The 27,361-nt window shown below is 39.3% G+C and overlaps 1 protein-coding gene across 4 annotated transcripts in view; it reads right to left on the bottom strand.

The window, feature by feature from the left end:
* Positions 1-520: 520 nt before the first annotated feature.
* CABIN1 (calcineurin binding protein 1) overlaps positions 521-27,361 on the bottom strand; it is a 110,212-nt gene continuing 83,371 nt past the window's right edge. For 3 of the 4 annotated variants that reach the window (XM_080559968.1, XM_080559970.1, XM_080559969.1), the window contains exons 36-39: positions 15,655-15,949; positions 4,672-4,836; positions 2,545-2,771; positions 521-1,906 (exon numbers count right to left, since the gene is read on the bottom strand). In XM_080559968.1, coding sequence (XP_080416094.1) covers positions 1,763-1,906; positions 2,545-2,771; positions 4,672-4,836; positions 15,655-15,949 — 831 coding nt within the window. In that variant the 3' untranslated portion in view covers positions 521-1,762. The remainder of the gene's footprint in view (positions 1,907-2,544; positions 2,772-4,671; positions 4,837-15,654; positions 15,950-27,361) is intronic. The other variant, XM_080559971.1, reaches the window with a different exon arrangement.

Below are 27,361 nucleotides of genomic sequence, written 5' to 3'. Positions count from 1 at the left end.
GTCCAAGACGGACATCCTCACTTCCTTACAAATTACATTTTGTTCAAAACAAACAACCCAGAGTATGGGAATAAACTTGCAATACTAAGTTCGATGCTGCTTCTTTTTATTCAGGGTCCATTCATTATTCTTATACTGAATGAATGACCACTGTACCAGCAGATTAACTGTTACTTTGTTCAGCCAAATATTCTTTCCATGTGGTCATGTTTACTACATGTTGTCTCCTCCTTTATGTTGTTCATCAGTATTTAAAGACACTCAGGTGAAAAAACTCAGATCATGTCTCAGTGGGGGAAGTGAAACCACTGTGTGCAATCTTGGTAATGCTGACTGACCTCGCTCTGGGTCACGCAAGACCAAATCCATCCTAAGAGATCTGACATTCTTCAGAAAAAGAAGAGGCTTCCTCCCACCCCCTTCCTTCACTACCTCCTTATCCAAGAAATAAAAGGAAGGGAGGAGTACTACTTCTTCCAGGACCATGGCACCTTGTCCTCTCAGAAGAACAGAGGCAACAATAGGTACATTTCAGCTTTATTAGAAAAAAAAACAACAACAAAAGTTTATACAAAGCTCTGCATTTTACAGAAAATCACCTCCCCCAAACACAAAGAAATCCAACATGGCAAGCTGTATGCATTTTTTCATATACATACATATATATGTACATACACATATATATGTGTGTGAACGCACGCGTATATATAGTGTGACTTTTTTTTGCATGGTTTGCATTCATTATTTTACAAAGTTAACATTCAGTAGAAAAAAAAGGTCTTTGTTACCATTATTTTCTCATATAAATAACTGTGAGCAGTCCCTCTGCATATAGATAAAAAACACCTTTTCGTGTCATTCTGTAAAAAACAGACATTACTGAAATGGCATTGAAATCTCAAGTGTTTTTTTTTTTTTCAATACCACCATAAAAATATCATCTAGCCCCCAATTCAAAATGCTTGTCCAAGGCATTAGAAGAGAAAGGACTGTAAGACAATTCTGGAAAGATCAGTTCGTTAAGCCAACATTCAGGTAGGTAATTTTTGCTGGACCTCATACATTGGTGTGAAATGAGCACAAACAGGAGGCCAACCTCTCCGTCTGCCTAGAAAAGCGGTTTCTTTGCCTATTGTCACTGAGTCAAATTCCAACAAAGCATGCAGCTGTGCCAAGTAGCTGACACTCTCCGCTCACCCTTCTCACCACGCAACAAAGCCGTAGACTTTCTTGATGCAATTAAAACCTCCACCAACTCAGCAAACTTTTCCTAACCCATTCACCTTAATAGGAGCTGGACTAACATGGCATGACTAGACAGAGATTAGGTTGCTGAATTACTGGGAGAAAAACTTAACCAATGGCAAAAATACAAAGAATTAAAAAGAAGAAAACACTATAGAAAAGAGCTATCAGCGTGAATCCCAAGGCTCTGGTTTGAAGAAGCAGAAACAGTAGAGAGATGCAAGTTGCAGCTCAAAACATCCTTTTGTTTACTGAAGTTAAAGGTGACGTCGTGGTCCAAATGAATTAACTGCCTGGTAAACAATCATGTTTTCCATCAAGCACCATGATGGAGAGAATGGCAAAGATTTTGAAGGCAATACAAGTGGTAGTGGTGATAACAAAGGTAATGAAAGTGAAGAACACAATGATGCAGATTAAATGGTGAGTAATGCCAACGAAGATGTTTGGACTGCCAGAGATGCTGGCAACAAGAAGAATGGTTATATGGTTGGTGTTGATGATGGCCAGAATTCATTCATATGTCCATGTAGTCATCATCTTCATCAGTATCACTTTCCAGTGAGGACTCCTGGCTTGATGTCTCTAAGATTTCCAAAGCTGGCTGACAAAGGCTCTCCTTCTTTACATTCGCTGCAGACTGAGCAGACAAAATAGCAGACTGATCCCAAAAAGAGAGAGAGAGAATATATTGCTAAATAGTCAGGATAAACCCATGATCACAGGGATAAAAGCCAACTGGTTGCTATTTCTTCACCTTCAAAAGCCCTCTTACTTTTATAAAAGATATGGCATCCTAATGTGAAACAACATAACATTAACCAGTAGGCTTCCCCACAGTTAATATTCTAGTAGCTTCCACTAATGTAAGAATTGCAATTGCTGCACTAACTCTCTCACCCATTTCTGTAATTCCTTCTAATTCCCTCAAAAAAAAGGACAACAACTAGAATAGCTGTGATGTCACCCATGGCCAATATTTCACCAGTTCTTAAAAACTGACTCCTGCCGACAGCAGCTCGTATCTTAGAACAGAATAGAATAGTTCATTTGGAAGGGACCTACAAGGATCATCAAGTCCAACTGCCTGACCACTTCTGGGTTGATGAAAATTTAACGCATATTAAGGGCATTATTCAAATGCCTCTTGAACACTGACAGGCATGTGTCTTCCACTATTTATGCTACCTCTGGTTATGAACTGGAGACAGGAACTGTTGTTCCTTATGCATAAGTATTTGATTAAGGGGACAATTAAGATGAAAACAATCTAAATAATTACTTTTTCCCTTTTATTACCTTTAATTTTTGCTTGGTCTCTTCTGAAATGCTGCCCTTTGGAGAAAGGAGGGTGGGAGTGGGTGGAGTGACAGTGATCTCAGGTGGAAATTTGGTGACAGATGAAGGTATGAAAAGCTTTGGCATGTTGGGCAGAACACGAGTTTTTACTCGGGTGCCATCTGTCTTGTTCTGCTGACTTCCCAAAGTCTGTGAACTGGAGCTGAGTTCAGGCTTGGAACTGGAGGCTAAACAGAAAATAATAAGAAAAAACATGTTAGGAAGTTATCAAGGTTTTCACATGTCAAAGAAGAGGGAACAGATGATTGTTAGACATATGGCTGGCTCAAAAGGCCTTTCTTCAAGCTTTAATTAGGGTTCAGAAACAGAAGAAGAAAGTGCCTCAAGATTCTAAAATGGCAACTAGGAATAATTAAAAAAATATTTCTAGACAGTAGAAACTCAGCCTGTCTGCACCAATCATGACAGTGGCAGCATTGCACTGGCCCACTGACATCTAGTTAGAAGGCTACCACAAACATCTTCCTACTTGTTTCAGAAAAAGTCACCTAATGTTTGCATTCTCTAACTGCACCTCCCTTCCACAATGCAGCAAAAAGATACTTAATCTTACTTATGAGTCTTTTTTAAACTTCCTCCACTATAGTGTTGTCCCTTTAGCAACTGAAGCATCAGCTCCTACTTCCTGTCAATTCATACTGTCGAGATCTACCATCCACTTGCTGCATTTTCAAACAGGAATTTTGTAATTTCCACTAAATTGTCCTCACAAGTTAAGAAAAATACATAGTAATACCTGTCATCACTTCCTCGTTACTCCCTTCAAATCCTTCCAATAAAAAAAAAATTCTTTCGATGTAATGTCCAAAAAAGCAACAAGATCCTTGGTATGCTCATGCTATTGTCTGCCACACGGGCTAGCACCATCACATCATTTCCACATACCCCCCAAGTATACTTTTAGCCTGTACAATGCAAACTTGCTCATACATGGCTCATCTCGTGAAGTAAGGAGGGATCTGGCCCTTCCTTACGCTCTATCAATACAAAACAATATATATGCAACAACAGTCAGTAGAAGACAATGCTTTCACATTCAAAACTGAGAACAGATTTCTTGATACCTTACTAATAATGATGCTTCACGTGGAATCAAATTTAAAAAAAAAAAAGTTACACAAGCAAAAACACCAGAGTGTCTCAGATGCATAATAATGACAGATGTCTTTATATACGCTTTTGTTCATATTTAGTCTTAGTCAAATCCATCTCTTGCAGGTTTCTGGAACCGACAGGGCTACTTTAACACAGCAAAACAAAATGCCAGCTCCCTGATGCTATCCTGAAAAACAAACAACAGCAGACTGACTACTAAGGGATGTAAAATTGAATTGTATGTTCTCAGCAGTATACAAGAATGTAAGAACTGCCACAACAGATGAAGCTTTCCATCATGGTCAGTGACCCATCTCGGTTTGCACGCAATCAGTTCAGAGTTGAGTAACAGAAATGTTGCAGTAATCAGACATGGGATAATGTGACTCATAAATAAGGGAAAAAAAGATACCTTCAACATGAATATCTACATTATGCCTGCCTGAAAAAACAAGTTTTACATTTTTCCAGTTAAAACACCTTCTCCTGGGAAGAGGGCAGAGGAGGGATAGACAGCATTAACTGTTGTAATGCTGGGTTTTATGTTAACTTCACTCAGTCTGGATATTGTAAAAAATCGTTTCCTTCTGCTAAATATTCCAGTAGTGTAATCCAAAGTGTAGTCATATTGCCCTGTGTAAGATTACAATTAAAAGAAAAATTCTACTTCCAAAGAAACACAGACTATATAGCATGATAGCCTAGTACTAGAATGTTTTTTTATTTGGCTTTGCTGCCATAGTATTTTGTATGTGAGTCATGCACCAAAAAGAATAACCATTAAGGGACTACAAGGCACTTCTCCAGGAAGCTGTGACATTGCCAAGAATGCCTCTAACTCTGGAATACTCTACTGGAAGGCAAGCAGCAGAGAAGCCAGGGAATACGTATTGCAACTATCCAGTAAATCAATCTCTACAGATTGATACTCAGATAACCACTTACTTCCACTGAAGCACAAAAAGCTCCTACCTTGGGTACAAACATGTCCCGAATTTGTGCTTGTCACTGATTCCACTTGCCAGCAAACAGGCTCTGGTGATGGTGCAACAGTAGCCATTTTCATCTGCTGACAAAGCCGTGACTCCTGTTGCTGAAATCCAAGCCCCTCCAAAGGCACTTCAAGCTCTTCTTCCTCTTTATTAATGAAACATAATTCACAGATTAACAGACATCCTGCTCTCTTTCCTAAGCCTCAGTTCTTCTGCTGTCTACTCAACTGGTAGAAGCTTTTTTTAAAAAAATATTTTAATATTTCTATTTCTAAATCATAACATGACTGTGTAAAATGAAACACTGGCAAGCTAAGATGGCAACCACAACTTTTTCATACTTGGTGCCATCAATTCAAACTCGTAAAAAAATTGCTCTTTAAAAAAAGTGAAGAAAAATATCTGGTGTGTGGCATTTTGTCATCTCCGCATATCTACAAGAAACAAATACATGCAATTGACCATTACCCTTTGGAGATGTGAGGGGTGAATCACCTGTCATATATGCAAAGCAAAATCCATCACCCTTAATGATGAGCCAGCTGTGATGAGTCCCTCTCTGATCTGCAACCACAGGTACAAGCTACATTGAACTGCAACTTACTGGTAAGATTAATTACTATGAACATCCAGCAACAAGGAATTTTTTTTTTTAAATGTAATCAATATGAAGCTATGCTAAATGCCCAGTTTTCAGTGATATGCCTACTGAACCTTTATAAATGCATCAGTCTAGTATCCCCAACTCCTGCTATTCCAGAATTTGGAATGTTTGAAACTCAGAATCCTATCGTGTGTGAGCACAATCTCTTAATTACAAATCAGCAGTATCTGATTTTAAATTAATGCAGTGTTAAACCAGTTTTCTTGCACACTGGACTGCATATTGTACTTAACAGGAGTAATTTTCACTGAACTACTGAGAACTATTAATGACAACCCTTTCTGGGAAGGACAGACTGAAACAGCAGCTAGCATTTCAATGCTACAGGCACACAAACAAGGACTTATTTTCTGATGAAGTTGAAGATATCTTTCAAAAACAAAGGGCTGTTGAGGCAAATTTGAATTATCTTCTACTTACAAAGGGTAAGGTGTGCACATGCAGCTACTGCAGACAAGCAGATACAATGTATATTTACAGCTTAACTTTAAAATTCTTTCTATGTCCATGGTCTAAATCAATTTAGGATTTTGACAGCATAGTGTCTTAAGAAGGAACACATTTTTCAACTTTTCCTCATTGGAAAAATACTCTTTCCATCCCCCGCCTCACTGTATGTTGAAAACACTTCTCCATCTTCATCGTTGTTGATAAGAACTTGAAATTTACCATGGTAATATTTTCCTGTCCAACAGCTCCCCTTGCAGAAAATGCCTGAGACAATGCCTCAACTTAACAGCTTGGTAAAATCCACATCGATGCAGTTTGAAAGACGCAACTTTTTAAATGAATTAGATTCCTAGGGTCCTTGAATAATTTTGTATAGAAAAAGCTTACCAAAGCAGGCTACAAGTTCCTTCATCCGCTAATTTTCTTTGGTAAAATAAAATAACCCATTATCTAAACCGGCAGCTGATAGCCAACACAAGCCTCAGGATAAATGAGTCTGCTTGCAGAGAATTCTCCAAGTTACCAAAAAGGAAAGGTCGCACACTACAGCGCAAATCACAGGCAGCTTCTGTTCTGTGATGTTCCACTCACTATCAAGCACAAAATGGGAAGGTCTAACGCAGAAGAATAGCTCTCTTCCTCAGCACTTTCTTGCATGTTTTTGTACAGATACTTCAAAAACTAGCATTGGAAGTAGGAAAAAAAATAGTTGCATCTGACCAAATCAGCTTAAAAACAACACAGAAGGAAGTGGTTATACAACAGGAATCTGAACTAGGAAAATCACAATTCATTGTTTCCCTGTTTGAGAAACAGAAGATAGCTGAAAGATCGTTTTGTGTATTTGCCTGCTCTTTACATCAGATACGTGTATGATTTAACCGCATGCTGACAAGTACAAGGGACCATACGAAGAAGGATCAGCCCTAACGTGGCCTGAAGCCAATATACACACATCCCATTACACTGCAAGCATCTGACAATAAGCTGTAGTCTAAACCCAGAAGACTCCCATGCTGAAATGTCTATAAGGATATCAAAGATAGAAAGAAATATTACATCAACATTTGAAGAAAAGCAAGATGAAAATTAGGATTTCCAATTACCCTGCAAGGCAACAACTCCCTTTAGCTTACTCCAACGCGCCAGACCCTGAGTCTTAAACATCCAGGGTAAGTACTAACAGAACCTTATTTATCCACTTATTAACCAAGGATACAAAACACTAATTAATTTAGCAGATACAATACTACATAAACTGGAAATCCTATAGCTTTAACTATGCTGCTAGCTGAGAACAGTTTTGTATGTACTTAGCTGCTAAATTACATTGGGGACTTAATAGTTCACCATTCAGAACAAAAGCTCAGATTTGCATTATTGCTTAATGACTAAACCCTACCTCTTTTGTTGGTTATAATCTTTGTTTAATTATACGATATATCATTGCTTAAGCTGATTTGCTGTGCTTTGCTTTAACTAAATTATGCCCCACTGACAAAGCTCTTTTGAGCAGCATATTTCTAGCCAGATGCTACAAGACAGATGTAAGTCTGCACTCTTTCATGAGGAATCAGCTTACTCCCATGCATTTCCATCTTCCACATCATGTTTGTTTTTCCTACTTTTGAAGATGCAGATTTGTAGCGTAGTAAAATTAGATTTAATTTTAATAAAATTGTGTGTCAGCCCTTTTTCAAAGAAGTGACTGTTAACGCAAGGGCAGGAGCTTGGCACAGTAAGTGTGTATTTCTATTACTACACTTCTGGAAACAACACTTGTTAATATTCAATCAGGCTGCTTCTTTCACTATGTGACATCAAGAGCCCCCGTCCATTAATCAATCCTTTGCCGTCAGGTGTTAAACACACAGTGACTGAATTTTATTCCCTGATCGGGTCACACACTTTATTCTTTTATGACTAAGCAATATTTTTTTTGGTGATAGTCACCCGAGTGATATTATTTCTAAGTTAAAAATTAGGTTAATGAGCAAAATATTTTTATTTCTTGATAAAGAACTGGTTATTTCAGGTGTATATATCATAATTTGTATTATCAATACTTTAATACAGCGCACAGATATATCTGTTTTCATTACAGACAGAAAGGGCAAAAGACAGAAGGATAATCATGAAGAAATACACAGTTGAATTGCTATTATTTGTCTAAAACACATTTCTGAAGAGAGTATCTCAATATTAGTCTTGTGGACGATGCTGTTATAGCCCTGAACATAATGTCCTAGTTTTTCTAATAAAAACTTTCCCCAGGGAGGTAAAGACTCCACTAACTCATGAGCCACAATATTCTGCACAAGTGCAAGAGCACAAGAATACAACTAACAGCACATCCTGAAGGTGTTCAGGAAGCGCAGATTTAATCTGAGTTAACAAATCGTTTGGTAATATGCAGTACTTGTACGGTTCTTGCAGGCTTTCAAACATTAGCTGTACAAACCCAGTTTAAAATAAAATCAGTCTGTGAAGACGTAATATGCAACAGTCGCTTGTCTCCAGGCTGAAGGTGGGACAGCTACTGTACTCTGGAGATCTATTTAGCACTCTCACCTCATAACATAGCACAAAAAAATAAGCATATAGAAAAAGCACAGATTTGCAATGCATCTTATTAATATTGGTATCGAAAAGTTCCTCTCCGATTGAGCTGAATTCTAAGTATCCTTTTCAGCCTTCCCTTTCCCAACAACTGGCTAAATATATATAAAATAGCAGACACAGAGAAAGAGGGACATCATACCTTTCAACATCTCCCTGCTTTAGTGAGGAAGAAACAAGCTGAAAACAATTCAATGCAACAACCTACTCCAGCTTTCCTCTCCAACCTCTTTCCACTTGTTGCCAGGGAAACCAGTGTTTGCAGATGCCTATAGCGGGCGCCGGGGTTCATGACTTCATCACAGCTAATATTCTCCCTCACCATCTCCCTTTATACAAGGAAAACACTATATACACATATCCATACACCAGAAACAGATTATACAACTCCTGCACCCATTTTTACACCAGTAAGACTGTTATTTGCTATTCTGATGCGGCTATGTCAAAAATATTCCCTTGGCAATTTGCAGATGTGGAGAAAGTTTCAAAGCAGTAGCAGTGTAACAGTGAGCAGCTGCTCTGGTCCCTGTGCAGTGCACCGTGTGCTTATCACCGAGTTTCTTTGTGCTGTCAGGTGGAAGGAGACATCAACATTAGTGTTCTAAGACTTTTTAGCTGGAATTTCAAAAGAATCCTTTAGTCATGCACTAAACCTATTACGTTACGTGGCGAGTGAAAGACAAGCCCAGAAAATGTGACTGGCACCTGGAAAAAATGTTTTCCACTTGCTGAGGGAGGTGGTTTGAAGTATTAAAGCACAGATATGCTAAAGGCTACAAACAACTTACAGTGCAAGCACAAAACATCATTTCATTAGAGGAAAAAATGAAGAAACTGAGCTTTGAACTCCAGGACAGATGCTAACGTGATTTCAAAAGTGTATGCTTAGAGAAATGAACAGATAACAGCTTCAAGTGCTTCACTGAAGCAGTTGCACCGCTTGCCTTCATCCCTCTGCAAAGCACCTTCCCCAGCAGTTCTGTGTCAGACAAAGAGCCTGAAAATACATTACTGTGATTTGGCAAATCTGCACCACGGAGCCTTCCAAACACTTCAAAAGAGTAAGGGCTACATCCTGTGTGCCCGAGGACACTAGGAAATACCTATGTTATTTGTTCCAGCAACAACTGGTTTACTTTGTATTTTAATGGCCGCACAGAGTACATACAAGTTTTCACAGCATTGTTACTTATTTACCATACAAGGTAGATACTATTCTTTTTTTCCCCATGTTGATGGAAATGGGTCTGATCCATTGCTCCCTGACACAATGGAGTAAATATCTCGCTGCATTTCCAAAGAATAGTGGCTAATGTGTAAACAATTAATTTTCTGTATTCCATCTGCCTCACCCTCTGGCGTGCTGGGAATTAATACAGCTTTTTTTCCCATACAGCAGCTGCAAAGGCCATGGAAAGCTTGAATTTGAAGGAGCTCAGAGTTTCCTCATACACTGTGCTACAAGTCAACGGAAAGACTGGGCTGGAACACAGGTTGGTTCAGCTGAACACAGGCTGGTTAAGGATGCTGACCCACAGAAATAACAGCAGCATCCAGCCCCAAACTGTATGCTCTGTTTACCATGAGGTACTTACACCACAGCAGGCAGCGAGACCAGGTGTATTTAGTTCATCAAGGGATGCAGGAGGTGTCCTTGGTACCCTTTCCTTACACATTTTCTTTCTCTACATTCATTCCTAGTATTCTAGCATGGAATTTATTTCTAAAAATAAAACAACAAAAAACCACTACCAAAGTCATAGCTGTAGGAATACAGATTTGCCTTGAAATGCCAAATTCAGGAAATTACATTCAAAGCTGACACACAAAGCCATGTGTTAAAAATTAAGCGTCAGTAACTTTGGAGGCGAAAAGCTGCAGAACACAAGTTCTGTGGCCCCCTGAAATGAAGAAATTCAAGCAGTCTGCTGAACAGAAGTTCGCACTGTAGTAACGTGGCATACTGCTATATTTATCGCTACAGTCCCGAACAGAGTCTGCTGTATAATTACGTGAGACATACCCCAAGCTCTTTCCTAATGCTGAGGTCAGCTGTCACAGAACAACATTCATGCTAGGAAAGCTTAAAACAGGTGGCTGCTCGGAAAGCGCTTCCTGGAAATAGTCCCTGGCCCACCCTAATCCCCAAACTTCTGGGTCCCTGAGGGAACCAGCCTGCGGCCCAGCCAGCGGAGCTCCTGGATCCCACACCACCTCCTGCCCCTGTCAGGTTTTCTATAGATGCAGCCAGCTCACAGGTACCTTGGTAAAGAAAAACCCTGAAGCACAATACTAACTTTCTCTCTTTTTAAACAAACAAACAAAAAAAACCCAACCAGCCAAATGAAAACAAAAATAAAAAAACAAACACGAACTGAAAACCCATGCCCTTCAATAAGAAATTTATGGGCCTAGATCAAAAAAGCCCAACAAACTTTCAAATGGCATTATAAAAATTCATCTAATTAGTAGTTGTTTTTTATTATTCAATTTAGCAAGAGCACACCATTTGAAGAACATCACCTAGTAATAACTGTAGATAGCAAATCTCTCATTTGCAGTCTACTCCCTGTGAATTTTATATACTAGTTACCTAATGAAAGCCATAAGACCCTTCCTTACCCACCAGTATTTCATCTTTCTTTGACCTGACAGCCAATTAAGCCCAAAACAAATTAGCAAAAGCAGCTAAGGGTATCGTTGTATTCTTTAAAGAGATTTTTCCAAGATCTTTGGAAACAATGCAATACCTGTGCAGTAGGCTTACAACAAGATCTCTCTTCAGTCTGCATTTGCGCAGCAGTATATAAAATATTCTGCTGGCAGCAAGCTAAGGCCAGTGAAAGAAACATACTGAAACAATATAGCATCATTATCATGCTCTTCTACAGATCTCTACGGTCTCCGGAAGATGTGTTGTTAATGCAAGATATCCATAGGGCAATGCTTCCCTGGGATTTTCAGGGGTATCTAGAGAGCCTCTTTGGCCCCACAGCCTGCCCAGCCCGTGCTATGCCCCTGGCTTTTACCACCACCACCTCACAGGGCACAGTTTGGAAGCTGCTGTTCCTGTCCTATTTATTCTTACTGATCGAGCTTGAGCACATATAAACAACAGCTTGAATTTCAAGGGATTTTCCGCACAGTGTTGGATTGAATAAATAAAACTTAAAAAAAAAAAAGTAAAGATTAGAAATAGATATTAAGTGTACTGAAAAACTTTTCTGGAATGAGTTTGTTGCAATAGAAACTATATCAGTGTACTTCCAAAGGGAAGAGGAAAAGACACAGCTGACTGGTACTGCCTGAGCATCAGGCAAAAGGGAATTAAGAAGTCATTCACAAACAGGAAACCCCCTGCTGGCAGTCAGCAGTGAAGTTGTTTTCAGAGTGCACCCATTGTGAAAAATAAAAAGCTTCATGAAAAGGAAGGATCAGACAGGTGGAAGTGAGAATACCAATGCCAACACAGGAGGCAGATGCAGAAAGAGATTAGAGAGAACAAACGGGGAGTTAGTCGAAGGCTGCCTGGTTGATTTCTATCAGCAACTTCGCAGTCACTAACAAGTGGAAAGGAGCTTCCACCCCAGGGTGCTACAAAAAGCGTGGGGTTACAGGTATTTAAACAGAGCTTTTAAAGCCTTGGAGGAATTCAGCCTTGGGAACTGAGGAAGAAAGCTGTCAAAAACCAGGATAAGTCATATCGTGCATATAGGAAAGAAACCTCACAGCAGGTAACTGCTGGAGGAACAACCCGATACAAACACTCACATGAGGCCACAGGTCCATGGCCAGGCTAAGCTTCTGCGTTTCAGATTTTTTGAGCCATCTGTTGAGATCAACTCTGAACACTACAGCACGATTTTGAATTCAGCAGAGAAACCAAGAGACGAGACTGATCATTGTTAGGAGGGCTGAACTGCTACTTCGGGTCCTTTAAAAAGGAAACTGAACGTTCGAACTGAATTCCACAGTTAAAATAAGGTTAAATAAAGTTAAAACAATTTAGCCTCATTACTCACTCTAACTGTGCTACTGTTTACCTTTCCATGCAACCTTCTTCACTGGTATTTATTTCTTCTGCTTCTTGAAGTCTGAAAGTTCTACAGGTTGAAGTACACTTACACCTCTACCTGCCCTGTTGTGCCTAGATAACAAACGTCTGAAATCATAGCAGGATTATTTATTTATGGTTTATGGGCTGCAATTTCCCTGCACACTAGAGAAAGACCTGATTGACTTCCTCATCTCTGAATTTCTAAGTTTGGACAGCTGTATCATGACTTTCTTGTTTTTGTATTGAAATGCATAGGGCTTGAATGGATGTAAATTTCATGGAGAGGGGGGAAAATATTTATTCTTCCACATTTAAGTTATATTCCAATTAACTGAATAGCTGGTTTTAAGCAAAACACATAATATTAAATAATTCCAACTGTACAAGCCTTGGTATGAAAAAGTCAGATGTCAGATGTGAATGTTTTCCTGTCCATTCCTTATAAGAATCATTATTTGGATAAGGACACTGAAGTTAAAGACAACGTCAAGATTTTTCAGCAATTTAGAACAGTATAAAAACAGAGCACAGTGGGACACATTGCAGAGAGTTTATCTTAATTGTCCTGTTTTAGCTTCCCTACAGAAAATTATAGGCTGAGCCAAAAAGGCTAATAGTTCCATATACATTCATGCCTACACGTAGGAAGCTCTCATGTTGAAACTACCACTACCGTTACTTTGCTGCTGGATTTCATCATGTTGTATTCTATACTAGTTAGTCATATTAGACAAAATCTCTTGAAAACATTCACACAAGAAATTAGTGGCAACTTTGCTTTTAAAGCCATTCTTTTTTCTGAGCGAAGCCACAGAAAACAATAGCAGCTAATCCTTTGTGACACTGAACACTCTCATACGAACAAATAGATACAGGAGGAGGTTACAAAACATGACAAGAGATGAGAAAGATGAAAACAGATTACTCTGAAAATAGGAAGACTGATTTTATTATTTATTTATTTTTTAAACAGAAACAGAGCTAATGAGAGGCAGATAAAAAAAGTGGTAAACCAGATTATAAATAATACTTTTTGAAGGAGGTGGGTGCTAAGATAGGAGAATCAAAAAGAATAGAAAAGGAAAGGAAAGGACACAGCAGTAATTGGTGTCTCTCTCAGCTAGAAAAATGACCTGTCAGGTACGTCTGAGAGCCAGAAAGCCAGATACAACACACACACTCAGCACTGAAACGAGAGCTTTGCAGAGCAAGCCTCTTGATCTTCAGACACACGGATCCAGGGTTATAATTTTGGCAGCTAGCCCTTCCATCTCCCTCAACCAAGATGAGGTATAGAAAGCATAAAAGACCAATGAACAATATGAAACTTCACCACCCTAACAAAGCCTAGGAAGTCGAAAGATTAAAATAAATGTTCTAATCACTGCAAGGCAGCCCAGGAAATTGTTGAGAGGAAAGCATGTCAGAAATGCTCGTGAGTTTGTTTGAAAACTGAAAGAATCCGGGACCTCTTGTCTGCATTGTCATTCCTGCCAGTCTCCTTAGTAAATGCACAGCAACTGCATAAACTAGAGGATTTTTTCCCATGTTGTCTAGGCACAAACCTGAATTACTCCCTGTTGAATAAGCCTGCCAAGATATCTTGTGACGCTGTGCAACTCCATTCTTTAGCTTCATAAGGACAATAACAAATGTGGTTTACGCATTGACTCAGCCATTCCCTTCCTTATCATTCCCCTTCCCCTCCTTCCCTTCCCAAGACAATCGTTCCCTACTTCTGTGAAAAAGGAAAATGGTATGATTATAACGCAACTCCTAACACTGGATGTTAAATCTCAATTTTGTCCTGTACTCAGAGATTAGCAAATTGGGAAAACTGATTTCTCCCCAGAGTTGCCAATGAATTCAGAAGACTGTGTGTGTTTAGATGCCAATGCTGATTGCATAAGGCAGTATATGGACAGAAGTCACAGTATGAGTTTACTTTAACAAAACATCTAGATGATACATAATATTCATTAATGAGTAGGCTATCATTAAGTCTCACAAATCTAGGCACTATTTCCACTGTATCCTCATCTGTCACTTTCCCCCAAAGCTGTATGTTTGTGGTTCATTCATAACTTTATCTGGGTTCCTATTAATTCGGCTATGGCATTTTATGAGTAGCTCTAAAGTTCAAGTTTGTGAGCAGATGGAGCGAGCGCAAGCAGCAGCAGAAGCTTCTTCAGACAGTGTTCCTGCTAAGGCTGCAAGAAAGTACACGCCATAACAGGTGCTCTACCACTGTAACATGCACAGCGTCCCACAAATAAGCACAGCCATGTCTTTGGGCACCCAAGCCTGAAACTGGGTCTAATCCTACTTCGTTCCCAAAGTGGATCAGTGATTTTTTACTACTGCTAACAGCACCAGCCTGCCAGGACAGCAGGAAAGCAAAAGACAGCACTCTCATTTAACTCTTTCCTCATCTAGGCAATCTGTATAGGATCAAGTATGTAACACAGTCCTAAATAAATTACACACTCTTGCTACAGAATAAGTAACATTTGTTTTGCCTCTTCAACCCTTTTCTGTACTCCAACTTTGCACATAACCATACTAGGACTATAAATATATTTCCAACATTCCAGTCCTGCCAGATGCTTCTTTTCTCAAATGTGAAACATAATGGTGATGATACACTAACTTTATGAGCCATGCAGAAGCTTGGAATTTTCACAGTATTACGTATCTCCACACACATATACATGGCTGTGATATCTATGCATTTAATTATGTTAATCAGGCACTTACAAGTCAGATGTAGGCTATCCATCGGTTTATTGCAATTTCAATCACTTCCAACTTTTTAAAAGCATTTGAGGTATTTTAAAGAACTGTATCTTTACTTTCTTGAAGAAAAAACAAATGCCACTTCAGACTTAAATGATCTATTTAAAACATTATGTTATTTTTAGGTTGCTATTCCATGATTTCACATGCAAGTTACATGCAATGCGTACTAGAAGCTCTTTACTCTATCCTAGCAATTAAAATATGTATAATTTTATACACATCCCAAAACAAAACCTCTGTTTGTGTAACCTTTTGAGTATGGTCTAGTGATCAGAAAGTGGGACAGAATCAGAACTCAGGCACTGACTCACCATGTGGCCTTGGCAAACTGATTAGAGAGGGCCATGATGTTCTGTCTCCCTGAGACTTACCACGTGCAAGATCACTCATGCTGGGAGCAGTCTCTGCATTCTGACTCCGGAGATGCTCAGTGTCCCTGTGTGACTCCTGGGAGGGAGGCACTGAAGAAGATGCTGAGGAGGAAGAGGATGAAGAGGAAGAGGCTGGTTTTGATTTGGAATGAAGATCATTCAGTCTCAGGAGATTTTCAGGAGTCACAGTGTCCGGATTCACTGGGGCAGGATGCAGCGTGGCTGGTGTTACTGGGAAGAAGCTCTCTCTGTTGTCCTTCGTATGCTTTGGGGTTGTGGGCGTTTCTGCTGTGGACTGCATAAAACACAAAAGGGAAGGCAGAGACAGTGAAAAATACATGCCAGTAATTCTGCATCTGCTACCTGCTTCAGTTACAACTGCAGGCAGTACAACTTCTTGTAGACAGAAAACACTAATACGAATAGCAAATCAAACATTATTATAAAGAAATCTTTCTCCTTTACAAATTATTTTCGTGTTCCTTACAATCTACTTATCAAACTAGCACTTGAACACTTATTTATATTCACATTTACAATGCTTTATTTAACAAGTCCCTCACAACATAACATACTTTCCTGAACTCAATCATTAAGCATGAGTTACAAACTCTTATGAACAGAAATGAATTTCATTCAAAAGTATGTTGACAATAAATGACAATAAATGATTTTTAGTGGATGATGTGAGAAGAAATGGAGAAAACAGAAACACGTCTTTGCTTGCAAAATAAATCATCAGCCTAGCCTCAAATCATAAATCCCCAATAACTGCAGAACTGAGTAACATTGGTGTCCAATTTGGAACAACACTCTGGGAATTCATTGCCTTTGCAGAAGTCAAAAATGGCACCAAGAACAACACTTTTCTCCAAAGCCAGAGCTAAGAATTTAATGCAGTGCTGTTACTTATGTAGATAGAAGACTGACAAAAATTCACCAAAGAAGGGGATAAAAGCACCCATAAAATGAGCATCTTTGCTATAATTTTTATCAGTAATTAAATAAAATATTCTTGCCTGTGAGGCCACAGGATGTTTTTATTTCATGTTCTTTACAGTCTTCATTTAATGGAGACTTACTGTACCATAAAAGATACGGTTGAGTGGAATCTCAGTTGTTTAATTGCCTGTCTCATTCCTCTACCTCTCATACCTCTGCCAGGAATGAAGAAAAAGTCATTTTAACCATGGTGATTGAGTATGAGTGTTTGGAATAGAAATAAAGAATTCTGCTGTCAGATGTAAAATCAAATTGGTCCCTAATGTCCTAAATGACCAAAGATTTATTACGATGCCTTAAGACTCGGCAGAATTTCACTGAGAGAATAAAGTAAGCTTCAGCTGGAGAAATTACATCTTTAAAATTCAAAGGTGGAAAGCATACAAACACATTTCTGAAAATAAGTGGTGGAATGTATTTTAAAGTTCCTGAACTTGTTTAATCAATTGCTAAAGGATATGATTAAAATCTGCAAGATTTTATGTGCACACAAGAAATAAAACATAGCAGCTGTATTCAAAACAATTGCCCTGTTGGATCAAATGAGGTCTACTCTACCTCTGAAAACAGCAAGTTTCTGATGTGCAAAGCACCAGTTCCAAAACTAAAGGTCTCAAGATGCACAAATAGGATCATATAAACCTCAGGAAAATTAAGCTGCAGAAGAAAGCCTCATGCCAGAAGTGAGATCACTAGAGGAAATGTTCTCAGCTGTGATTTAGAGGGAAAACCCTTCACACCCATGCACTTCATTAACTCACATAACACATTATGTAGAACCTGAAATTTCTGTGCTTATATTGTATGAATTTTTTTCTGCAGAAATATATGAGGATACTACTAGTTAGTTACTCATTTGTTAAAAATACATCTGCATCTCGAACAGCATTTCTATAAAAACGCACAGCTATTACCAGAGACAGAAAGAGGACATCTGGAAAGTAACTCAGCAAGATTGGGATGGCACTCTGAAGAAAAATGATTACTGAGAGAAGGAACACAGCATCACGGAGTAATTCCTGCTGGAAGGGATCTCTGGTCCAACTCTCTGCTCAAAGCAAAGCTGACTTCAAAGTTAGATCAGGTTACTCAGGGCCAGTGTCCAACCCAGTTCCACGTACCTCCAAGGATGGAGGTTCCATAACCTCTCTGGGCCCTGTTCCAGTGCTCTGCCACCTTCACACTGAACGCTTTTTTTCCTATCACTTCAGCCAACTTTCTCTTGCTCCAACTTCTAACTGGTGCTTCTCATCCAGCTCTTTCTTCTCTACTGAAGACAGCAATTCAATACTCCCCAACACTCCAGTAGTCTTCTCATCTCCAAGATGAAGCAACCCATCTCTCTCTCACCTCATTGCTATAAGGGCACATCGGTGACCCGAGATCAACTTCTTGTCCACCAGGACCCTGAGACTGTTTTTGAAAAGCCGCTCCCCGCCAGATACTTTGCACCGGGGCCATTCTGCCCCAGGTGCAGGACTTTGCATTTCTCTTTGCTGAGCCTTCAGGTAGTTCTTGTCAATGTTATCCTTCAGCCTACTGAAGGTCCTCTGAACAGTAATTTCCATTCTCCATCTTCTTGACCATGCCCTCCAAGTTGGTGGTATTCATGAACTCCCTAAGGTTTCACTCCATCCCATCACCTGGGGCCTTAGAGAGGATGCTGTCCCAAAACAAGCCCCTGAAGAACGCCACCAGGAACTGGCTGCCAGGTGGAAGCCCAGTGGTTGGCTACCACACAGGAACACAGCAAACGATGAAGAGAACGAGGCCTTCTTGCAAGTTGTGGATGACCAGGCACACAAGGAAGAAAGCTTGAGACTGAAATAACCCTTATTGGTGTACATCGATGGAACAAATTCATATTTAATTTCTCTCAAAATAAGGATGTGCTATCAGGGGAAAATTTTTTTTCTAATTGGTTCCTCCAGGTGAAGCTGCAGTTTGAGCAAGTTTTTTTTTTCCCCCATATAAAATTAACCTGCCTTACCCAAATTTTAATTGCACAAAAGAGTAAAGTCAAAACTAATATGTTTCTGTCTCAGTAAAACCACGACTAAGATTCCTAATGCACAGTCAAAAACTACAGCCTCATACTAAAGCCTGGCAACCAAAGATTTTTATATTTATGGCTTTAAAGGGAACGTTCCAGATGTGACCTGGTAAAGAGCTGTCGAAGGATTCTGGAATTATGTTCTTTTCAACCCAGTGAAACAGACAGACCTTGACAGGAGGAAAAAAAACAACAACAACTCTCAATGACTTTCTTTTCTCAAAAACGGTGTGTGGGGGTGGGAGAAAAGGAGGAAAAAGCTATCTTTAAATAAAAGATGAAGCATAAAAAAAAACACAAACAAAGCTACTGTGTATTCTGTCATTCACATGGCCCTAAAAAAAGGGATTTAAGCCTGGCTTGTAGGTTTTACTGGACCCAGAATCTGGAGAAAATCTAAAAGCTGTGAGCAGAAAGCTAGGAGGACTTCTTCTATAAGACATTTGTTTTTTAATTTAAGGGCAAGAATTCCAGCACCTCTGATCAGTAAGTGTTGCTACTCCCAAACTCCAGGTTAGTGCAGTATCACTAACTACGCTGTTCATCAAGAGTTATGGGGCCGCGTTATCATCATCTTGCAGGTGACTGCCTCCAGAAGAACACCTTGTAACACTACATTTGAAAAATAAACCCAGAAAAACTCATTACAGGAAGTCTTGCATTTGCCAAAACCACTTGATGTTCATCTATTTCTACTGCTCTATCAGCAGTAAGGCACAATAAAGATTATCCTCCACGAATGTGAAGTAGGAAACAGAGTAGCAGTGATAATCCTTTAACAGTGTTTTATGTTTCCTCATTGAGACTGTTCGCACAGAGTGGAGATTCTTCTTAATGTCTGCTTTGCTGTGGCACTTTTAAAATTACAAAAATTCTCCTTCCCTCACCCCTCCAACCCATCTCACCCTGCTGAGCTTCTCTATTATCACTGCTGCTTTTGATCTACAGTAGCTTTATCATAAAGTGGCTTTAGTTACTGAGGGGAATCTTCGCTTTTCCAGGCATGATGCTCACAGAACAAGTGCATATAACTGAAATAAGATGAAAACTTATTTATCTGCCTTCCTTATATCTTTTGTTGGAATTACAGGTTCATCCGGTCAAGATTGGATTTTCTTCTGGATTTTTACTGAAGAGCATGTAGTTCTACTTTTGTCTTGACTACTATACTATCAAAGTGGATGGAAGAAACATTTAAGACATTAATATCCAAACAATGTGTCACAGACTGAGAAAAATAGTTCATTACTTCCATAAATATCTACTATCTTATCTCCTGTTCTTTAAAACGTCTAGTAAAAATGTTCTTTGTTATGAAGTTTGTATAAAGCCAAAATTCAAATGAGTAATTAGCGTGCATGTTTGTATGGATTATGACTATTTCTAACTTAAACACATGAAGGGGTCCAAATCATCTCCTTATTTGCTCAAACCTTGACTATTTCAACATGCTTCTCTGAGAGATGATTCAGCTTCAGGGAGGCCATGGGCAAACCCGTCTCATGTTGAAAAATGATGTAAACAAAGTAAATAAAATGCAAGAAAACAGGCACAGGAGCAGCCTTCCACTAGGAAAAGCAGTAGTGAAAAATAAAGAACTTTTTCAGAGATGTTACTGGAAAAAATAGCTCCCTATTATTTCCCAGTGAAGCAGTTCAGTAATGAAACAACAGCACAAAAAAAAAAATTGGGCATTAAGATTAAGTTATGAGAAAATTGTACTTTATAGACTATCTGCAAAGTCATGAGCTGACAACCTGAGCAAGGTTATATTTCTGCCTTGTTGTTTTCAACACATGTTCTGAAAAACAAATAAATCCTACAGGAACCTTACTATATTGCCTCTGGAACAGTTCACTGCTTTGTGGCTGTGGGAAAAAATAACATTAAAATGTTCCATAAAATGGGAAAGAGAGAGACTTCCCAACAGCAGTTTCCTAATGAAAAATGCTGGCACTGCAACTGTTACATAACGTTTGGTGGTGGTGGTTTTTAAACTAGTCTCATGTGTGAGTGTGGCATCCTGGTGGGACTGAAGTCAGAATCCCCCAAAGAATAGGTACGCCTTTTCAGAAGGACACCTGCCTGGAAGCCGTCACATGAACTGGCTGACTGATATGCCAGCCGTGTTCTACAGCATTACCACTCCAGCTTCTCTTCAACACTGTTTTAATTATACCATGTCTTTTCATATTTTTTTCCTCCTAATCTCGCTATGGCAATATTTTGAAACAAATCTCCTTTGGAAGTTTTCTCCAAAGTGCATTAGAACAGCAATATCCATTATCCATAACCCAGATTCTGAGGAACCTTCTATTTCCTAAGATTACTGTTTTATATATGGAGCATAATGAACTTTATATATGTTGAACTGAACTGCATTCCAGCCTAACAAAATCTCCAATTTACACAAATGCATCTGGGACTTAATGTCCTGTTTTACCCAGGCAGCAATATTCTGGCAATACTTTCATACACAAAAAGCAACATTATTATGGACCGAGAAAGATAAGGTAGTAGGATGAAAAACATGAATAGACAAACTAAAAGATAAAAAGTGACTTTTCTTTCCTTCATGTTCACTTAATGATTGCTTTCTGCAGCAGACAGAAGGAGGAGAGCTGTTAATTATATCAAGAATACACCTCCAGGATAGAGTGAGAGGGGGATGCCATGGCAACTGGCAAATGCAACAGTGAACAAAATGGTCACCCTTTGGTAGGAGTGAGACCATGAAAAAGCTCGTCCTCTCATCCCCTCGATCCTCACCTCCGCCTTCCTCCTCCTTTGTCATCTTTGCTGCATTAATAAAGCATGCAGACAACTCAGGAAAAACAACTTTCTCTGTAAGCAGTCTCTGACGTCTTGATGTGCAGGAAGAAAAGATGAAAATTAGCAGCATGTGGGTGGAACAAAAGGGGGGAAACACATGAGGTAGAACTAGAGATTATTATTTCCTAATTATTTAATATTTGACTTATCTCCACCCATCCCCAGCAAAGTACCTTTACAGAAGGCTTTTAGCTCTGTTTCTTGAAGAGAACAGCTTGCTATGTTTTTTTTTTTTTTTTAAGTGAGAATTCGAGAAGAAAATGCTCTAGACGTTCAAGGCAGTTCAAACAAGTCACTCGCAAGTTTTCTCTCTGAAGAAAAAAGCCTAAAAGACTGTAGCTGCAACGCTGGCTGCATTCCACAGCAGAAGGGGAAAAATCCACTGAAGTGCCCTCTACCTTCATGCACAGAAGATGATCTTTATTCTGTTCCAAACAAAACGTCACATTCACTGTAAGGTCTAATGCAGAGACGGGAACTTCACTAGGCTGGTGCTCAGGAGTCAATCCAAGCACTTTGCTGCTGAGGTTGTGTGCGGTTCCAGCTACAGGCTCCATACACCAAGCTCATTCCCTGCATTTCCCTAAAATCCTTCACTGAGAGGGAGCAGTTGAAAACTAGCCATTGCCAGCACCGGGGAGAGTCACGCAGGCGAAAGAAGAAACGAAGACCTCTGATATCTGTTTTGGAACTAGAGAAGGGTGGAAGCAGCAGCACTAAATCGTTGCCTTTCCTCCACAAATACTGCTTTTTCTATTACAGAGGTGGCAAAATTTTGTAAAAGCAAAGATCACGCTGGCAGCCTGCCAGGAGCCTGAAGACATGGCTGATTTGCATAACCCGATTGTGCCTTTGTGTTTATAATAAATTTACTTGTTTTTATTCTAGTGGCAGCTTCTTCATGAAGTGTCATGTTTAATTAGATCCGATATTAAAAATTGCTGAAGAGTTTTGACTGCAGGTTTAGAAAGGGGAGGCAAGGAGAGCGCTCAGAGGTTGGCACCAAGAAGAGGGAGAAGGTGGTCACAGATGTGGTACTTAGGAAGAGGAGAGCAGAGCTACAGGCAAAAAGCAAGATTTTATCCGTAAGAACAGTGCAGGGAGAGCTCAAGGTTTTGCAGCTGGAGCAGGAAAGGGGGGGCTGAAAATTTCTTTTCTCTCTCGCTCTTCAGGGATTGAGTTGGTCCCAGAACAAGGATTTTTTGGCTAAGGCAGCAGTGAGTCTTAAATAACTCAGCAATGTTGAAACAGTCCCTTCTCATGACATTTAGATGATATACTATATAGTGAGGAGCCAATAGAAACGCTCAGCTGCTACAGCGCTATCTTTTCCTAGGACTTTCTACATTCAGTTCCATATTCTCAAGGGTCACAGCACAGGACTAGAGACTTAGTGGCATTTTGGAACTTTGCCTTTGAACACTACTGTATTTTTAGATGTTAAAGCCATGTGCAATGTTGATGTCTGCAATGTTTTAAAGCTGTTCCACACAAATTCAGTTCTCAGGACTGATGATGCACAGTATACCCTAACGCATGACCACAGAAGTTTCACTTGTTTCACTCTTCTCTTCAGACTACCTGTCATGACAGTTTCAACGCCGAGGAGAGCTGTAATTTTAGTATTAAAGCACTCAATATTAAGCTTGCAGTAATAGAAATACTTTGTCAAATTGCAAGACAAGAAAAAAAAGTGTTCTTAGACTGAAGTATCTCCACTTGCACTAATGGAATATGTTGTGTATTATGAATCTTCATCCTAGCTTGTGCTGCAATAACTTTCCCATGCAGACTTGTCTTTAATGGCATCGGACATCATCATTATACATAAAACGAAGAATTTAATATGACCGACTTCAGGCAGTCAGTGAAAAAGCTTATTAGAAATTCCCTAATTACCCGGAAGCTTCAAAACTGTTTTCTGCTGGCCCTCCTCAGTCCTCAGGACAACACATTTAAGCATAATGCTACATCAAGGTCAACCTAGTCTGCCTCAATCTTTCATTCTCCCTCACCAAGGCCTCCTAGGTATTCAGTTTCCAGGGACCATTAATTTCATATGAAAATCATAGTTGGCAAGACTAAAAATATATCTCGTAACTCAGAGCAATAGCTGACTGCTTTCAGGATCTCCGCAAATCTTTTTAATAACTTTCTCAGACTGAGAAAATAATAATAAAAAAAAAAAGAACAAGCATCCTTCAAAATGCTGTTTGACCATGAACTGGTCAAATAATTTCTCAGGTAACTTCAGTAAGTTAAATACTAACGACACAGTGACCGCTACTGGGCAGCGGTTTCAATCCATTTGATACTCATCTGTCAAAGATCTTGCTCTCAATAAGAACTTCAAAGAAAATGCACGAAGAGAAGAAAGACTTTCAGTCACACCTGCTCTCCAGCCCAGCGTGCTGCACAGCCTCACAGACACCTGTGCCAGCACAGAGGAACACGTATATATACACACCATGGCACAGGAAGCAGCAGCCACTGAGGAATCAGGCTTACTTCTAGCAGCAGTTCTCGTTTAGAAGTGCTGATTTAACTATGCTGTGTTCTTACAATGTGATTCACTGCCATGTCTCCTGGAGGTATTATTTTAAACAACAACAAATCCAGAAACCCCCAACATCACCACAACCCATAAGTTCAGCCAAAACTACTTCTTTTCTTCCCTCAGATAAAAACAGCCCAGCAGGCGAGACTAGAAAAAATAAATTTCAGCAAGTGGACAAAACCCATTTCCCCTCTAACAAAATGAAATTCTGGCCACCCCCTGTCAACCAAAGAAACTTTTGAAACTGCAAAATGAAATTGGCTCAGTAACTGTTCACAGTCTATACAATATGCAAAGTAAAACAAAAACGTGGAATGGAGCATTTCATGTATTCTCTATTCTTCCTCTCATTTGACTCCTACTCAAGGATGCAGTTGCACATCAGTACGGCATCCCTGCTGCTGCTCCTCTTTCACATCAAGATCTGCACGGTGCACAGCTTCAGAAGAACAGCTAGGCACTGTACAAACACAGCCTATGCTACCACGGTCCAAATGTTCCCAGTTGCATGACTGCTCCCTCCATGACTTTACTAGCATAAAAAATTAAACATCTTTGGGATTACAATTCACTCCTGACGGGTCGCTATTTGGGGTTGTACAGCCTCTGCTGGAAGTTGCCACAGTCTGAACTAAATTTAAGCAGTCTCTGGAACTTTACTTTCTTATTTTTAAAAATAGTGCAATAGGCTAGAGTACTAGGTCAACACTACAAAATGGGATTGTTTGAGAATACATTTGGTTAAATCCTCAGCATACATTCGTTTAGTCACACAAAGTCTCAGTGACTTCAAGAAGAGCAGTTAAATACACAACAAGCAGCAAAACTGAATTCTCTGAAGGGCTGAAATGGAGTCTTCTGTCCCTGACGTGAGAAGGGTACGCCATGCATGATCTCATGACAGAATACCTAAATTCTCTGTTGAAATGTCAATTTTCAATATAGAATACTTCCATTCTAACATGTCTCCAGGAGCATATGAACTTAGTGTGGCAAAGCTTTGTACTACCTTCCTTTCCTGCCTTCTTCAAAGCTGGGAGCCAACCTTTATAAGCCACTTCCCCATGTATTAGGTTGACTTTGTAGAAGAAGATGCTTGAGTCCCATTGGCCTAAAACGCGTTAACATTACCTCAGTCACGAAGACCACAGAGGATTTCTGAAATGAATTGAAAGTGTCACAGTATTGTCAAGCTATTAAAAGGATTAGATCTCATCACAGGATTATAATAACCCACTTCATCAAATTCCATTTACTGATTGCCGTATTGTTTCCTGCTTGTGCCTGAAGAGGCATATAAAAAGATTTCAACAGAGTTGTTAAATATTTAGGTTAAAAACTTTTACTGGTCTGGAAGAGAGCTAAAATGCCGTAATTCAAATATCTCCTAATTTAGTAGGAAGTGAAAACTTTCATAAAGAAACCATATACTGTCTGGAACTGTAAAATACAACAACTAGCAGAGGAAGACATATATCAAGATGGGTTTTGTGCTCGCTTTTTGTTTTTTTGGCCGGCAATTCCATGGGATAAGAGACTGAAGAACCACAGGCCCTGTAAACCTATTCAAACCATCCAATAACAAAGCACTTCTCTGGCCTGCGGCAGCTTTATGCATGACATCATTTATTTACAGAAGGCGAATACTTGCCAATTTTAAATAAAACAGGATCCAGTCTGTTGAAAACAGACAGATGTCTACAAGAGCGGCTATTCCTGTGTCTCCACACTAATTCAGTGTGTTATACTAGCAACAGTAGGACAGCCTCACACCGCTAACAAGATCTGCTAGAAATAGACGAAAATGAGACTGCAGAACGTGATAATCTCATTAGTTGGGACTGCTTCCTAAAAGCGACTGCTTACAGGCTTCAAAGTGCATCACATTAAGAAGTATGTTTTATTTCTAGTGATTTAACAGGAAATTTCATTGCCTCCAGCGCAGCTAAATACTAGCTCACCTACTGCATCTATTTCCAGATTAATTTGTGCGCAGGTTTTTCACCATTCTAACATTTTGCTACATGCCTGAGGAACTGTGGACTTTGCTGGAAGAGCTGGCACAGCAATCACATACCCAGAACCTTCACAAAGGCCCAGCAAAGAACTTGGCTGATACACACAGCTTTGCACAGTTTTTGAAAAGGTGAATACATCCAAAAAGCAAATAGTAACATTACTTTTTAAACAAGCTTATTGGCAAATTCCTTTTTAAAATCATAAATCACAGTGCAATGTCTCCTATTTTTCCCTAAGATAAATTATTAAGACTAAAAAACATCTTAACATTCTGAGCCAATATTTATTTGTTAGCAAACCACTGTTAAATACCAGAAGACAAGCAAAGAAAGATTTTCACTACAATACCTCTTCTGACATTTCTGTTCATTTCTACAGTTCAGTGGAAAAATGTTACTGGTTTCCTGAGGGGCAAAAACTGGAGAAAAATGTTACCTCCATGAAAATCTTTTCTTCATCCTCTTATGTTATTTTGCTAGGAGATGCACTATCTGAATGCACATTTTAATTAGATGCACTCTAAGGTAATTTTTACTTCAGTATTAAAAACTGGAAACCTTTATGGATACTCAAGACCTAGACTTCCTACAGAGTACAGAGAAAAACACAGGTTGGCACATCTCCTAACAAATAAAATTGACACCATTTCAGGAAGAAATTTAGTATGTGGATAATCTTGTACAGAACAAATGCTGTATAATAGAGTCTGCTCTGAGAGCCTGAACCTCCTCTACCCTCCTCGATAAGGCAATAATAACCAGTAAAACAATATTCATCAGAATCAGATGAGGAGAACAAGTACCTACAGATTCAAGAGAATGGTGCATGAAAATACAAGGTTCAAGCTCCAGTTGAAGGCAAATATTAAATGGAAACTAACAACAACAACAACAGATTCTGAAGGGTTTCAGATATTTCACAGAAGACATAGAAATATCTGATTTTCCCAGAGTTGCAGAATAGACAAGTCTAAACCTTGCTGCAGGAGCTGACCTACGGCCTCAATTTCCTGCAGCTCTAATAGGTAGAAAAACCTAAAAGGAAGGCCTTTAACTCTATATAGCATAGGAGGTTCACCTTGCAAGTTTTGCCTCCTATTAACTAGCCATGAACCAATTCACTATTAACCAATTCACTATTAACCAATGCCATTGTGCTTTAGCTGGTGTATATGACAAATGCATCTCCAGAACACACCAAAGGAAGGACCAAATGGCATACATTATCTGAGGCTAGGCTGAATA

Source organism: Anser brachyrhynchus (genome assembly GCF_964034855.1).
Source record: "Anser brachyrhynchus genome assembly, chromosome: 17".
NCBI lineage: Eukaryota > Metazoa > Chordata > Aves > Anseriformes > Anatidae > Anser > Anser brachyrhynchus.
The sequence above is the reverse complement of the archived record's forward strand: the minus strand, read 5'-3'. Positions and strand labels throughout refer to the sequence as shown.